The 16452-nt window shown below is 37.0% G+C and overlaps 1 protein-coding gene across 2 annotated transcripts in view; it reads right to left on the bottom strand.

Moving 5' to 3' along the window:
- The window catches only part of cdc14ab (cell division cycle 14Ab), a 115984-nt gene that overhangs the window by 53223 nt on the left and 46309 nt on the right, over window positions 1-16452 (bottom strand). For both annotated transcript variants that reach the window (XM_048539164.2, XM_048539165.2), the window contains exons 7-10: window positions 15256-15318; window positions 14643-14730; window positions 12190-12420; window positions 6108-6246 (exon numbers count right to left, since the gene is read on the bottom strand). In XM_048539164.2, coding sequence (XP_048395121.1) covers window positions 6108-6246; window positions 12190-12420; window positions 14643-14730; window positions 15256-15318 — 521 coding nt within the window. The remainder of the gene's footprint in view (window positions 1-6107; window positions 6247-12189; window positions 12421-14642; window positions 14731-15255; window positions 15319-16452) is intronic.

Here is a 16452-nt window from a genome sequence, read left to right as displayed (position 1 = left end):
TAAATTCTAGATTATTAATGGAAGTTAAAATCTAGCAGCTGTAATGGTGGGATTTGAATCAAAAGGTCCCTAACATTTATTGGTTTATTCGTCCAATGATATTACCACCACACCAGCATCCTTTCTGCATAACTTGTAGTAGAAATCAAATGTATATTTTTTTAAAATTCAACATGCCAGTGTTGAATAAGTCTGCACTTTAAGTAATGCTAAGCAAAATGGTTTCCAACTACAAAATATAGTTCATGTCAAATAAACTCTATCTTTTCTTTAACGTGCTAAAGCAATGGATCCAATCTACTTGAACAAAGTACTTGGACTAAATAGAAGTTGTGTTTATCTTCTAAAATCCAAGAAAGCAGGATGAAGATAAGAGTTGACAGTAAAGAAATAAAACATGAATTTGTTACAGTATAATTGTAAAATTCAAATTTTCCACACAGTTCAAGTAAACAAAGTGGTAAATAAAATCAAGTCAAACATAAACATTTCCAAAACAGAACAAAAAAGTGTGGATGCTGAAGATCTGAAACAAAAACAGAAATTATTGGAGAAACTCAGGTCTGGCAGCATCTGTGGATTAAAAAAAAGCACAGTTAATGTTTTGAGTCTAGTGACCCTTCTTCAGAATATTTCCAAGTTCTTTCCAACCAATTTACTCCTAATATAATGGTCGCAGTCAGGACAAGATCTGAAAAACAACTGGAAAAAAAAAATCCAAGAATATGGTACAACAAAACACTGGCTAACCAGCAGGTTTCCAATCTTACAAGATGTCATATCCAGACATGACATACACAGCAAAGAAATGCAGATTGCTGACTGCAATTTTCTAGGAAACCTACCCAACTATACCTGAAAACAAAAAGTTAGGTATTAGCACTCAAATATTTAAAACCTCAATTCTGGTATTATGGACAATCACTAACAGCCCAGCTATTCAGGAAATTAATAGCAAAAGAAGAATGTACAAATTATCGCAAGTTTAAATACTTGGTGTAATGTACTAAAATGCAAAATTGCTCAATATTTAAAATGTAATGATTAAAAATAAGAGTGTTTAGAAATCGATCAAGTTAACATAAGGGAATGTTGAACCAAAGTAAACGTATGTGCACCAACGCTCTTGTCTCATTAAAACCAGACAGAAAGCATGATGTGCAAGGTACTTTTAATTGCTTACTTTGAGAAAGTGGTAGAGTCTTTTTGTTTTGGAATTTGACAAGTCTTTTGACAAGCTTCCTGATTTTAATATAGTTACACAGTTCAAAGAGATGTATTGTTTCTTTGTCTGTATAAAGGTCACATGATACAATTAAACATTCAGGTGGAAAATTAACCTGAAAAGATCTTTAAGCCAATCCAGATATCACTTTTACTTCCATTCAATCCTGTATTGTTGCAGACATCAATAAACATTTTCACAGAACATCCCTAGACAACGATTCACAATAACCTAGGATGCAAAAACATTGGGCATATCTTCATAACAATTTTTCATACCAGTATGAAATCATACTTGACTGATGCTTTTATATTTCATGTGATATAGGCATATGTGCAGATCTATTCACATAATCAATATTCAAAACTAAAATACAGGAGATGCCAGTGAAGATAACATCATTACACTAATGTAAAAACATACAGTTTATTTCAAAGAAAAAAAACCTTTAAAATAATTTTGATAAAATGTATGCTTCCAAATAAAGTGTTGCAGTCATTTTAGATGGAACCTGCACATTCAAAGTCCACTATAGTTCTCTTGAACTTGAGATGCATGATTAAAATTCAATATAAATGACATATCAAACAAACCCAAGCAGCATGCTTACCTATATAAAGATAATGGGAACTGCAGATGCTGGATAATCCAAGATACCAAAGTGTGGAGCTGGATGAACATGGCAGGCCAAGCAGCATCTTAGGAGCACAAAAGCTGACATTTCGGGCCTGTGCTCGTAAGATGCTGCTTGGCCTGCCGTGTTCATCCAGCTCCACACTTTGGTATCTCTGCTTACCTATATAGTTTTGCTGCATCATGATCTGGCCTTCCTACAGGCAGTCTTGGAAACATCATGCAATATTAATGTTGTGATACAAAAGCCTGAATTCAGCTCTAAAAAAAATTGGAGTGTGCTTGGAAAGAAATAACAGCTACATTAAGATGATTAACGCCAGGGACGGAGTGCATTTGTTTGGAAATTGAAGCAAACTCTTCACAAGATTGGTTTTGGACTTACGAATATTTCTACCTTATATTTACAATGTGCATTCATAAACAGTGCCAGTTGACATAGGTTTTTTGGTTTCATTGAATTAAGAATTATTGAATCAGTGTCAATTGTCCACGATCTAATTAGTTAAACAAAATACCTAGTGTGGAGAACAGTGGGCAGTGCAATTTACTATGACAATAAAGTAATACTTTTTCAAAAAAAAAAGCTGTTAAAATAGGGGTCGAGTTGAAAAAGATTTCACAGCATGAGTATATTTGGCACTTAAGACATTCACTTGCAGTTGAGTTTAAAAAAAAGGAATGAGAAAGTTGAACCAACACAGTAAAGTATAAGTCATTAACTGATCTGCATAGCGTAGGTTTCTGGTTATAAATGGTTACATGCACAGTCTAACCACAATAATTAAATGCATGGGTTCACACAAAATAATTTTAGGCTGTAATTTCTGTTGCAAAGAATCACACCAAATGCAATTTTATAAAAAATTCCACCTCCACACCAATAAACCACACAACAACTCAGATTGCCTTAGTGAATTTGACATGACAGTATTCCAGAACAGGCCTCACCAACGTCCTGTACAACCTCAACATAACATCCCAACCTTTATACTCAAAAGGTCTATATTTTACACGAACTTTTAACAATTATTTACTTGAACCCCCAAGTCCCTCTGTTCTACAACATAACCCAAGGCTTTACCATTAATTATATAACTCCTACCCTTGTTTGTTGTACCAAAATGCAATCTCATATATCCAGACTGAACTCCATCTGCCATTTTTCAGCCCATTGGCCCATTTGATCAAGATCCTTTTGTAATCTTAGAAAATCTTCTTTACTGTCTACAGTGCCACCAATTGTGGTGTCATCTGCAAACCTACCAACCGTGCCTTTTATATTCTCAACCAAATCCTTAACGTAAATGACAAAGAAGGACCCAGAACTGATCCCTGTGGAACACCACTTGTCACAGGCCTCCAGTCCAAAAGCAATCCTGCACCATTATCCTCGGTCTCCTGCCATTAAGCCAATTATATATCCAATTGGCAAACTCACCCTAAATCCCATGTGACCTAAATTTTACTTATTGGTCTAGCATGCAGAACCTTGTCAAAGGTGTTACTGGAAACAAACGTTTCTCTGTTAAGACTAATTCTCCAATTTTTCAGTTTCCCTCCAAAATGTGTTAGGAAGCCATGCAAAGTCTAAGAAAGAGTAAAGGTAAGCCATAAAATGCTTCTGACCTTTTTCATGTGTATCCTTGTTGCACTTGTGAATAACTGAGTCATGTTAACAGAATAGGACACAGAGGAAAGATTAGCAAGTTTTAAAAAAAAATTACCTTTTTAATACCTTAAATACTACAGGCTCTCGAATGCTTGGCAAACGAAAGGAGCTTTGTCCTTCACAAATACAAACAACACAATTTACCTAAAACCATAAGTAGTAGTTTTTCCTCTACTGACATCAAGGCATTTGCCATTGGAATACCTAAATAGTCCTTTTTGTATAACAGACTGGAGTTGCAAATCTAGTGGAATCCCAGACGCAGACTCCAAGGAATGGCCTGGAAAACTGGAGATTTCAATGGCAATTCCCCTAGAACCCTCTGAAAAAGTAACTCAATACAAATAATTCAGAGGGTTTCACTCCATTTAAAGAGCTACCCAGGGAAAGAGTCAGAAATTTAAAACTCTAGTCTAATTCCTGGGTAATTAAGCTTGAATTCCCAACTTAGCAGTACACCTTTGAGAGCCCTTGCAACCACACTCACCACCGGACCCTACCAACCGATACAATTTCTGACCTTGGTCACCTGCCTGAACTCCCTGGAACCCACCACAAGACAGGCATATGCCGACCAGCTGGCACCCAAACCCTTCAATCAACTGCCAGAGCAACCTCACACTTACCATTTCACAACAGCAAAGTGTCCAGCTGTGCTTCTTGACACTTAAATCCCAGAACACAACTTACGGATTGCTGTAAAAGGGGCATGGTTTGACTTTCCCAATTGTCCTGCTGTCCAGGGGAACCATGTTGGCTTCAGCTGCTCAGCATTTCTGTAGGATACTGCATTGGAATTAACTACTAGAAATGTGGCGAATTAAAAAATAAATCACTAAAAAAAAAGTTAAAAAGTGGCAATCCGACTGTGATTACCATTCCTTGGAATACATTCTAACACAGACTGTTGCGTCAGACAGTTGGTCATCAACTTGCTGGTCAGTCAAATTAGTATAAAGTTGAGCCAAAATCAGGACGTTTAAATAAACATTAATGCCATTGATTTTAAAATGTTTAGGTTGCCTTTAAAAGAACAAATATATAAAAAGGTGACAAGATTAATTTTTTTTGGATAAAGATGATCATTTCAGCATTCAGGAGAACTAAGATTTACTTTCCTCATTCAAAAGCAATAACGGACTGTCATCTACCTCACCAGATTGCTCTGTGAAAACTTCTCAGCTGCAGCCAAGGTTAAACTTCAACCTTTGTAAAAAGATTAGGCTCCATGGCCACCTTACGTTTGGTGTGGCCAAGCACACTTGAAATTTTAGGAAGCTGGATAGCAATCACACATGACAAGCTCATGTTTTGCATCAAGCAAAATACTAAGCAGGCATTTCAATACCCTATTTACTGTTTACTAACGAGTTGGAACAAATCTATATAATGGTGACCGGAACAATAATCCAAATCATGTATTTCCAATAGAGAGAGAATAAAACAGTTCAATATAAAATTTCATTTCAGCACCAACAGAAACTACATTTACATTCTTAAAGTTGTAACACACAGTTTAAAACAAAATCAAAACAATTAGTTAACATTTCTGGCCTGACTGCCTGTTTATGGCAGTTAGAAAAAGTGCTCTAGGCCTGTACGAAAATTCTTTCTGAATCACTAACTTAAATTGGAGGTGTAGTGGGCAGCAAAGAAGGTTACCTCAGAGTACAGAGTGCAATGTGATCTTGATCAGATAGGCCAATCAGCTGAGCAGTGACAGATGGAGTTTAATTTAGTTAAATGTGAGGTATTGCATTTTGGAAAGACAAATCAGGGCAGGACAAACACTTAATGGTAAGATCCTGGGGAGTGTTGCTGAACGAAGTGACCTTCTTTGTCAAAGAGTGCAGGTTCATACTTCCTTGAAAGTGGAATCACAGGTACACAAGATAATGAACAAGGCGTTTGATATGCTTACCTTTATTGATAAATGCACTAAGTACAGGAGTTAGGAAGTCATGTTGCAGCTGTACAAGATATTGGTTCAACCACTGTATGAATACTGTGTTCAATTATGGTCTCCCTGCTACAGGAAGGATGTTGTGAAACTTGAAAGGGTTTAGAAAAGATTTATAAAGAATGTTGCCAGAATTGGAGGGTTTGAGTTATAGGGAGAGGCTGAACAGGCTGGGACTATTTTCCCTGGAACACTGGAAGTTGAGGAGTGATGTTATAGAGGTTTATAAAATCATAAGGGGCATGGATAGGGTAAGTGGACAAGGTCTTTACCTTGGTGTGGGGGAGTCCAAAACTAGAGGCCATAGGTTTAAGGTGACAGGGGAAAAGATATGAGAGAGACCTAAGGGGCAACTTTTTCATGCAGAGGGTGACAAGTGCATGGAATGAGTTGGCTGAGGATGTGGAGGAGGCTGGTACAATGACAACATTTGAAAGGCATTTGGATGTGTAGAAGAACAGTAAGGGTTTTGGGGGAATATGCGTGAAACGCTGGCAGATGTGACAAGATTTCTATAAGATAACTGGTCGGCATGGACGAATTGGAGAAGGGTCTGTTTCTGTGCTGTATTCTATGATTCTAAATGTTTTTAATTATAAGATAAACTAGTCACTTACTCCTCCAAGAAGTGCTGCTGTGGGCCTATTATAGATCCTGGTCGACATATCCTAATCCATCCTATGGCTTCTGCTGCAGTGAACCTGTAGTGTTTCATTATGTAACAGGCTATTAACGTACCTGTTCGTCCTAAACCAGCTGAAATGAAAGAAAATTGGTTATATGGTTACCTAACTTCTGAAATTGGTAATGTAAACAAAATCTACTTTATTACGTTAAACTAGGACTGATTGAAATCAAATTACACAAACTTTGATTCTAATTAAATCACCTGACAGCAAAAACCTAAATCTAAACTTGGTAAATAATAATACCATCAAACATTTATCATGGTAACAGCTCCACCATGCAAGAAGTGCTATTATCAAGTGAAATTTCTCAATGCAACATATTGGAACATTTTTACAGATTAAGACTGGGAGCAATTTAATGAGCTACTTGGACTTAAGAATATTTGGAGTTTTGGTACAATATTCTTGGAACTAATAATTATTTCCTGATCATTAGAAAGTGAACCTTCAACTGTTTGACTAAATATTTTACATTAGAAGCAATGGTCCTTCTCATTGCCTTGCTTCACCTATCCATCACCTGCATATTACACCAAGCTTTTAAGATTGTTACATAGGACCACCTGCGTATAAAAAAGAAACACTGTGTAGGGCCCATTTTTCCCTGAATGGTCCAATCCTCACTGCTGTGCAGTTCACCCCCTAACAGCTTTGAGAGGACACTTCAAATTTGTTAAATGGTTTACAATAAAAGTGTTAAATATTTATTCAAAGAACGTTCATTATTCAATTGAAGTCATTACATGATCAATCTAAATGAGTCCTTAACTTCAGTTCAACAGCAAAAAATTTAAAATTCTGCTCAAAAGCAGTATTTGAAATACGTTTAGCACTTGTTGCAAGGAGTCAGGCTTTTCCATCAACAAATTCTTGTATTTTCCCAAGTTCGCCAGCTCAAATATGGCAGACATTTTTCATTTATGCCATTTTCCCAGGGTTTCTGCCCAAGTTACAACAGCTGAATAGAGAAGCCAGACAGAAAATTTTCTCTTAAACCTAGCGTTCCGACCACAGAATGCTGATGCAGCACAGTACTAGATTTAGAATGTTAACAGTGTAAATATACTCCTGTAAAAATGCAGGATCAAGTGGGATCTGTAACAATGGAATCATCACCACCTGAACCGGGGTGGGGACAGTGTTCTGGTCATTGATATAATTAGTGCTGTAGGAAGGGCTTAAAACTCAATAGTGGGGGCAATGGATCATGACAGACGTGAAATGTGACAAAGCAAAGAAAAACAATGAGCAAATAGAGCAGGATGTAAAAGAACAGGAAGGAACATATTAACATGCTTCAGTGGGTAGGGTTACAAGATAGATAAAATGGCAAAAAAAGGTTCTGAAGTTGAATGCCTGCACTTTCAAAATAAAGTGATGCATTATCAGCACAAATAGAATATTTATGGCTAGATAACCACAAAGAAATAGTTGCTGGTTGGCTAAAAGGCGAAACCTAAATATTGAAGGTTTTGACAATTCACTAAGATAAACTAGGAAAAGGTTATGGGGTAGCTCTGTTTTAGCAGTCGCAAGGGATGAACTTAACTCAAAAAAAACCAGCAAGATGTAGAATCAATTTAGACAGAAAAAAGAAATAGAAAAAGATAGGAAGCAATTTGTGGGACCAGTTACTGGGTGCAGAGGGACAGACATGTCTCAGCCTTCCTCTGGGAGGTCAGTTAAAGTGCAAACTACCAACCCATGTATCGATGGCCACCATCCTCTATTTCAAATCAAGAGACTTAAAGTAACAATGGCTTGCCAACCTCATGAGGATTGGCATCCAAATAAAATATTAAGAAGTCTATTAATGATTGAAATGTTGTTGATGGGCAAACATTCTCCATTGAATGACAATTTGCATATTCTGATGCCAATAACATTTCCAACTGCCATCTTGAGCAGTCAAAATACTAATGACTTTTAAACTTTTTTATAAGAAAGTGCACATCATATCTTCGGAAATCATCTTTTCTGGTGTTTGTGTGTCTTGTGTAGATGAGGAGTAAGTGTTGTTTCAATTACATTATCGTGAAAATTAAACATTTATCTTTAAAAACTTTAAAGAAAGCCTCTTTTGTGTCAGTTCTTAAAAAGTCAGCATTCAAGGTGTGCCCAAAAATACATTTCAAAAATCAGTCAAGAGGTGGTGAGAAGAGGCAATTATCCCACATCTCTCCTATCCTTCGGGCAGAAGGAAATTCCTCTGCTCTTTGAATAATGTCAGTGAAACTTTAGGTCCACCTACTAGCAGAGATGAACCTTCATTTGCTCAATGCTCAATGAAAAAACGGATTACTTAGGGTGCAGCAAGTTTCCAGCAGCCACCTAGGTTATGAGCTTACATCTCTGGTGGGAAGAAATCCATAATCTTTCAATTTAGAGAAGCGCGTGATAACACGATTTGTGTCTGGACAACCCTAGATAGGAACTGGTTTGACTTTTAGAATAATGTACCTAGATCCGAGACCATCTTTTCAAGAACTCTCGTATTGTCAGAACAATAAGACCATTAGAAAGGGGCAGATGCGCGTGTATAGAAAGGAAGACTTCCACATTCAGCAAAACAGAGGAAAAAAAAGACTGAGTGCACAAAATGAAAACCATAATGACATTTTACATATTTATTGTACTCAGAGCCAGCTGCTTCACACATACAATATAATGTTTTAAGTGGTTATTTCACCTTAAGTTATAATTATCCAAATTTATTCTAATGAAAACATATTTAATACAGTAGTTGCTATAATTAGTAATATTTATTCCAAAAACTTCCATCTTTCACTTTTCAAACCTTACTAAAAAGTACTTGTTTTAACCCTATTCTCACTGTCTTTAGACAGAAAAACTTGCTTTAATATTTGAAATCTAACATGGCTCTCCTTCAGAATTGAAGTGAGCTTACAGTCAGAAAGACGGTAAGTTACAATGGGGAACAAATGACAGTAGACCAATTAAATGTATACTGCAGTTGTGTTTTCACAAAGGAAGACACAAATAATGCCCAAAAAATGTTGGGGATCACAGGGACTAGTGAGAGGGAGGAAATGAAGGGAATCAGTAATAGTGAAGAAATAGTGATGGGGAAATTGGCAGATACATCTTCAGAGCCAGATAATCTACAACCCACAGAAGTTAAAGAACTGGCCTTAGAAGTAGTGGATGCATTAGTGTTCATCTTTTAAGATTCTATAGACTGAAGCAGTTCCTAGCGATTGGATGCTAACTAATGTAACCTCACAATTTAAAAAAGGGAGAATAAAGGACGTAGAGATTAATAGACTGGTTACCCTACCATTAGTAGTGGGGAAACTGCTAGGTCCCAATATGAAAGATTTAAAAGCAGAGGGCTTAGAAAATAGTAACAGGATCAAATAGAATCAACATGGATTTACAAAAAGGAAATCAGACTTGACAAATCTACTACAATTTCAAGGATGTAACAAGCAGAGCTAATAAGGGTGATGCAGTGAGCATGGTCTACTCTGACGTTCAGAAGGCTTTTGTCAAGATCATATCTAAGAGACTACCTTGTAAAACTGAAGAACATGGAATTTGGAGTTGTGTACTGGGTTAAAAAACAAAAGCTGGTTAGCAAACAGAAAACAAAGTAGGAATAATCAAGATTTTTTTCTGATTGGCTAGCAGGCAGTACGCAGTGCAGTACCATAGGGCTAGGTGCTTGGACCTTAACTATTTTGTACGGTTATCCATTTGGTAGTAAAAACAAGGCGGCAGATTATCAGAGGGACGACAAATTGTGAAAGGGGGATGTGGAACAAAATCCGGGTCAGTGTACACCAGTCACTGAAAGAAAGCTAACAGGGGTAATAAAAGGCGAAGGCGGCAGATGGTATATTGGCCTTCACAGCAGGTGGATTAGAGTATAACGGAACATGGAAAGCTTACTGAAAGACCACACCTGAAGTATTGTGTGCAGTTTAGGTCTCCCAATCAGAGGATGGGTGCTGTGGCTCTGGAGGGAGTACAACAAAGGTATAAAGGATTGGATCCTGGGATGGAAGGGCTGACATATGAACACTGGATCAGTTATGGTGGGGGTGGGGGTGCAGGCCTTGTTGAAATCTATTAATTTCTAAGAGGACTAGATAGCATAAATGCAGGAAGATGTTCCTGAGGAGTGGGAAGTCCAAAACCAGGAGTCAGTGTGAGGATGCAGAGTAGGTAATCTCCATCCAAGAATAGATTTCTTTACTTAGAGAGTGAGGTGAGCCTGCGGAATTCTCTGCTGCAGAAAGTGGTTAGAGCTAAAACATTGTAATTCCTCCATGAAAAAATTCAGGCTTTTTAAAGCTAAAAAGGGATCAAGGGGTATGGAAAGAAAGCAGGACAGGTAACTGAGTCGGGATAAATCAGGTGTGATCATATTGAATGGTGGGACAAGCTCAAAAAAGCTAAAGCACCTAGTGTTGCTCCTATTTCCCATGTTTCTATGATAATGTTCTGAAGGAGAGTCATTGCAGACCTTAACTCAGTTTCCCTCTCCACATATGCTGCCAGACCTGATGAGTTGTTCCAGAACTGTTTTTACTTCATATAGTCAATATCGTTGGCAGTTTCTTTTTATTCACCCCACTGTCCTTATTGCTTAGCAAATCATCAATATGTTGACTATCCAAAAATCACACTGTGCAAATTCAGTGTATTATACAAAACACAATGGCTGGCGTGCATCAAATGCAGCCAGACAGAACAGGTCGCATGTATCTCTGACAAAAGGGTTGGGAAGGCATTTTGGATGCTGGGCCCCAGTGGGAGCAGGATCAAAGACTCATTACTTAAATACATGCTGAATTTGGAATAAAAGAAATGAACGTGTGATGGCAATAAATTATCTTGGACTGAAAAATGTAGAATGGAGGGGTGCAGACAAGAATTAACGGAAGGAAGGCGCTGGTGGGAGCAGTGTACCAGAGCCAACTTCTGCTCTTTAGTCCTATGGTCTTGTAAAATTACAGACACATTGAGAGCTAACATCACCTTTTCATTTTCACAAGTGTCATTGTTTTCAGAATGGGCAACATATATATTTCCCAACTGGCTGGGACTGTAGTCGGCTAGAATGCCAGAACTGCCCTCACACTAGCATTCAGTATTGCTCACTTAACAATTCTGTGCTATAAATTCAAGTTTCTCCGTAAACTGGTGTCCCTTGGAATACAGTGCAAACTTAGTAATAAGCAATGATTCTCAGACTGAAACAATTTTAGGGTAGAGACAGACCAAAAAAATGCTGTGTGCATCGAAGGTCGTCCTTAATTTGGATTTTGCAAGTGTCCCTGTTTATAGAAAATGCCTTGTACATATTTTATTATGCAAGTTACTGGTGTCTTTTAATCAGGATCTGTTTATGCTGGTTTCACTGTGCTTCCCAATAGGAAAACCACAAGAGATCAGTTCTAAGCATCTCTATTTGGATTTTAGCACTTTCAGGATGTAAACAGCATTTTCTGCTTTTTTTCAAGTTGTGATATTACCTCAATTCAAAGGATTACCATTTGCAATATCTTAATTTACTAAATTGCTTGAATATGGATTAGTGATGCATTTTAGCAGATGTGAATAATACAAATTTAACAATATTAGATTAATTCTGTGTCAAGAATGTCAGAAGTTTATTTTTATAATACTGGAAATACTACTATATTTCCATAACTCAGTTCTGAAATTGTCTTGCTTTCTCCTGTCACATAATAGTTTGCAGACTCCAAACACCAATGTCAAATTATCAGTTATTACTTGTATTCATGAGTTACATAATAAGATCCACTCCACACAGTGGGGGGGAAAAAAGAGGGACCACTGTATTTTATATTCCCTTCCAGAGTAGCATCACTAAGGCCTTGGAAGGAACCTGCAGACTTAGCATATCACAACAGAAGAAACACAGAGTCATGGAAGTAATAATGAAGTAATAACATGGAATTAATGTAACAAAGTAATAACATAACGACTGTTGTCCAAAAACAAAGTAATGGATTCATACCTTTACAATGCACAGCAATAGCTCCTTCTTCATTTTCACAAATCGTTAAAAACCTTTTCACTATGGAATCACTAGGTGTGCTTCCATCAACAAAGAAAAGGTCGTAGTGTTCAAACCCAGCGTCAGTAAAGCGTTTAGCATCATAAATTTTCTTGTTAAGTCTGATTATTGTGGTAACACCATGTTTTCTGAAGTATGGAAAATACGCTTCTGGAGCATGGAGAGGATAACCTAAGGATTGTTTAAAAAGAACCCAACTTAATCTAAATGGAGAAAAAAAAAAGTTGATCAAAATGCTTACTAATTACATCGTGCAATATTGCGTCACTTTGTCCATACCCTGAAAAAGCATACATGTCTTTTTTTTCCTTATTTAAAGCATTTATTTGATCTTTAGTGGAGTTGCTGGTGGTCTCCACTGAGCAGACTGGAATTACCACCAACCAAAAAACAGAAGAAACAAAGGCACCATGAACTTTGTGAAGCTCTATTCACTATATGTAAGGCTTCTCTTAACACAAAGAATGCTTTTTTTGTCTAGCGTCCCTCTATATTTCAGAATAAGTTAAAAAGTGCCTACGGAATACTACCAGCTTAACTTAATGGCAATATCTACCTACATCAAATATGATGGGCAGATACAATAGCACAGCAGCCTTAATACTGACTTTGAATCGCACAAAAATAATTGAATTCAATTAACTTGGTAATTCCTGACTTGAAAAACAAAAAGAAAACATGAAAATCACACACCATGGCCACCAGTTCTGAGGAAAGGTCACCGGAACAGAAACATTCACTCTGTTTTCTCCTCCGCAGATGCTGCCAGAACTGCTGAGCTTTACCAACAACTTTGTTTTTGTTCCTGATTTACAGCATCCGCAGTTCTTTCGGTTTCTACATTAAAGTCACAGGTTAATTAAAGCTCAACTGTTCCCTAAAGTCCTTCATAACAAGAAATTTTGCATCTTCAGTCAACAAGCTATTCTTGCTTCATGCCATGTGATTGTCTCAATGCTGTCTGCAGTAGCCTATTAAGCCAGGCATTTAGAAAAACAAAAATAACAAAGAACAAAACTGACCCACCATGTTTTGGAACAGTAACGCTGTACTGCCAAAATCAGCCTTGTACATGTAAAATTGTTTTACAGTATTGCATCTGAATGTTGGGGTTAATGGCCCACATTTCACCATAATGACAAAGAGTCAATATTTTCAGATTCAGGAAGCAATTGAGGTGGTTGGAGGCCAGGTTAAACCTGATCACAATTTCTTTTAAGGAAATTATTCCTTGCAGGGCATCTTGAAAAAAAGTGCAAATTAAAAACGTTTTCACCTTATCTAATGGCTCAAATATATCTTTGCATCAACAGTAACGTGGTAAGCTCCATAAATAGTATCTAAAAATCAACAGAAAATGGATGACCATTACCCTGGTCATGACAAAAATGTACTTGAAGCGCAAGAGTAGTATTTCTTCAAGTGTTAAATTTCCTTATATAATAATTTGTATATATCACAAACTCTTGAGGCACACCTCAAAGACAGCTACCTACAGATTTAAATGACTTGATAACAATAGAAACTGATTCTTTAGGAATATTGAACCTAATTACATATGTAGCAGTGCCACCTGGTGCCAGAAAACTGAAACTAAATTCAAAACTGATTAAACTACTTTCTGCATGAATGAAAACTTGCGAATTATAGAATCTTCAGAAATATTTAATAAGAATTATTGTTAAATTGAAACAAGAGGAATTTCACAGCACCATTATCACCTAGTCCAATTACTACCTGGTTTTGGTTTCAAACGAACAGGATTTGAATTTTAAAAATCACACAACCTGGAATATTTGCAGAGCTATCAGCCATAAACCAAATTTCATGGGTGACCATCCTTAACTCGTGGTAACATTTTTCACTCTTGGGCAATGAGATAATCATATCTTGTGTTAGGAGTCAAGAAAAATCTAGCCTTTTGAATAGTATGTTCACACTTCACATATTTGTGACCGTCATATAAAACAACAAAAATGCAGAATATTGAAAACTGCTTTTCAAGAAATAACTTGTTTAGATATAACAGTACTTGCTAGTGCCAACACAGCGTGGAGTTGGAGGAACACCAGTACTGGGCCCAGTTCTGATGAAGGGTCCTGACCCATAACGTCAACTTCCCCGTTCCTCTGATGCTGCCTGATCTGCCGTGTTCAAAGACCAAAGAAAATTACAGCACAGGAACAGGCTTTTCGGCCCTCCAAGCCTGCACTGATTGAGATCCAGCTCCAGCTCTACACTGTGATAACTGACTCCAGCATGTGCAGTTCTTGCTACCTAACAGTATTTGCTAGTTTGCAGAGTATTAACATTTTGTTTGTGCTTGGATTACAGAAAAACAAAATATGGTAAACTGATACAACCTTCAAGACTGTTTAAAATATTTTCCTCACCATTTTCAACTTTGCTTTTTGGATGGGGTCCACTGAAAGCCAGAAACTTGCCACTGATGATCCAGTTAATATCACCATTTTCTACACGCTGAAGAGAAGAAATGCTCATCATGAACAAGACTTAGGTGATGTCGCTTAGAGACTTAAAAGTTCTCAAGTCTATCGTGAGAAAAACGAATGTGGCTGAAGGTACACATTTATGTACTTTGGGAAATGAAACTTTCCCTATTTTTCCCACAAGCTCGACGTTCAGCAGTCAGAAATGAATAGCTACACTGGTTATGGTGTCCAAAGAATTTATGATCAATGAGGTACTGATGGGAGAAAACAGATCACAGGGAGGCACGTGGAAGTAATGTGGAATGCGAATAAAGCTTATGACCAAAATATTTGTGTAGAAGGAAAACAAAACCTGAGAAAAGATCAGGAGACTACTCAGAATTAAACAAAGTTATCCCACTACACAACACCTCCTTTAGTAAATTACACCCACCATACAATCTACCTGTTATATCCAACATATGAAGTGCAATTAATTTTCCACAGTAATAGAACCACAATTATTTAAAGTAGACAACAGTTTGGGGGGCAGGCAAGGAAGGGGAGAACTTGCCTCATAGTGCTCATATTCATCCACATCAAATTTTTCAAAATCTAGAAAGCCATGTTGGAGGGCCTGAAAAATAGTTAACATAAATCAAACATTTTCAAATAATTTGTGCTACGCATAATAAGTCAAAAATAATTTAAACAGTTTTAAAATCTAAAAGCACTCTGCCTCTAATTTAACTTATTTGAAAAGACAACCATTACCTATTTGGTTGGCTCTTAATCTGCTGAATAATATGCATCTTTCAAACACATTGGGAAAATTTCCCACATTTAAAGGAAAAACACAGTACATGGAAATAATGTCATAGAATTTCAGAGAGGTGTTTGTATAATTGTTCTCATACTGTCACAACAAAGTTTTAGGTTATAGGCTAATGCACACCTTTTGATCTTCTACTACCATTTAAAGAGACAGAGACAAGATACTTCAGCTCCAGAAGTTCCATGTTCAGAGGACCACAATATGCACAGTTGGGGGATAGAGGCCACAGGTCAGGAACAAGGAGCCGGATCAACAAAAATCAAAAAAAGGTAGTGTAAGTAGCATTTTTTAAAAATCTCTTTTTACATTTTTTGGATTTATCACATAGGAATTGACCAATGTAAAACACTTCAACTTACAGGGTATAATTTTTTTTCTAATATGAAAAACTGTACAGCATTTAGCTCGAGTTTTAACAGTGATTCCTGTGGAAACCTATGTTTTACTTAAGGTTGTGATTTTCTGAAACAGACAGAAATTCAAGCGAGAACTTCTTGTGCAGTTTCCTGAAGTTTTCTGTATGCTTTCATGAATCATAGGAGACTTATCCCCATTGTTCTTAAATAATGATGGAGGAGGCTGGAGGCATGCATTGATGATTCACGTCGGCTGTCCATTAACTAGTTTAACTAGTCCATCCAGATAAGTTCATTTATTTGTAAAAATGTGAAAAAAGGACATGAAAACATCAATGGTAGCTGGAACATAGCAAGCTTAATAGTGAAAAAGAGAATCCTCATGACCTCTGGAGCTTGTTATCATATTAAGAATGGGAACCAACAGTCCTGTGGCATGTTACCTCACTCATGTGAGGTAAGACAGGAATCACATCAATTACAAGTTTCATATTAACCTGGAGTGAAGATAGAGGTATTTGTCGAGTAAAAGAGAAAGATTTGAACTTTTCCAAGTTCAGAGAAAAAACACTTTTGAAAC

The sequence above is a fragment of the Stegostoma tigrinum genome, chromosome 8, assembly GCF_030684315.1.
Source record: "Stegostoma tigrinum isolate sSteTig4 chromosome 8, sSteTig4.hap1, whole genome shotgun sequence".
NCBI lineage: Eukaryota > Metazoa > Chordata > Chondrichthyes > Orectolobiformes > Stegostomatidae > Stegostoma > Stegostoma tigrinum.
Note: the sequence above shows the minus strand (reverse complement) of the source record. Positions and strands in the feature narration are given on the sequence as shown.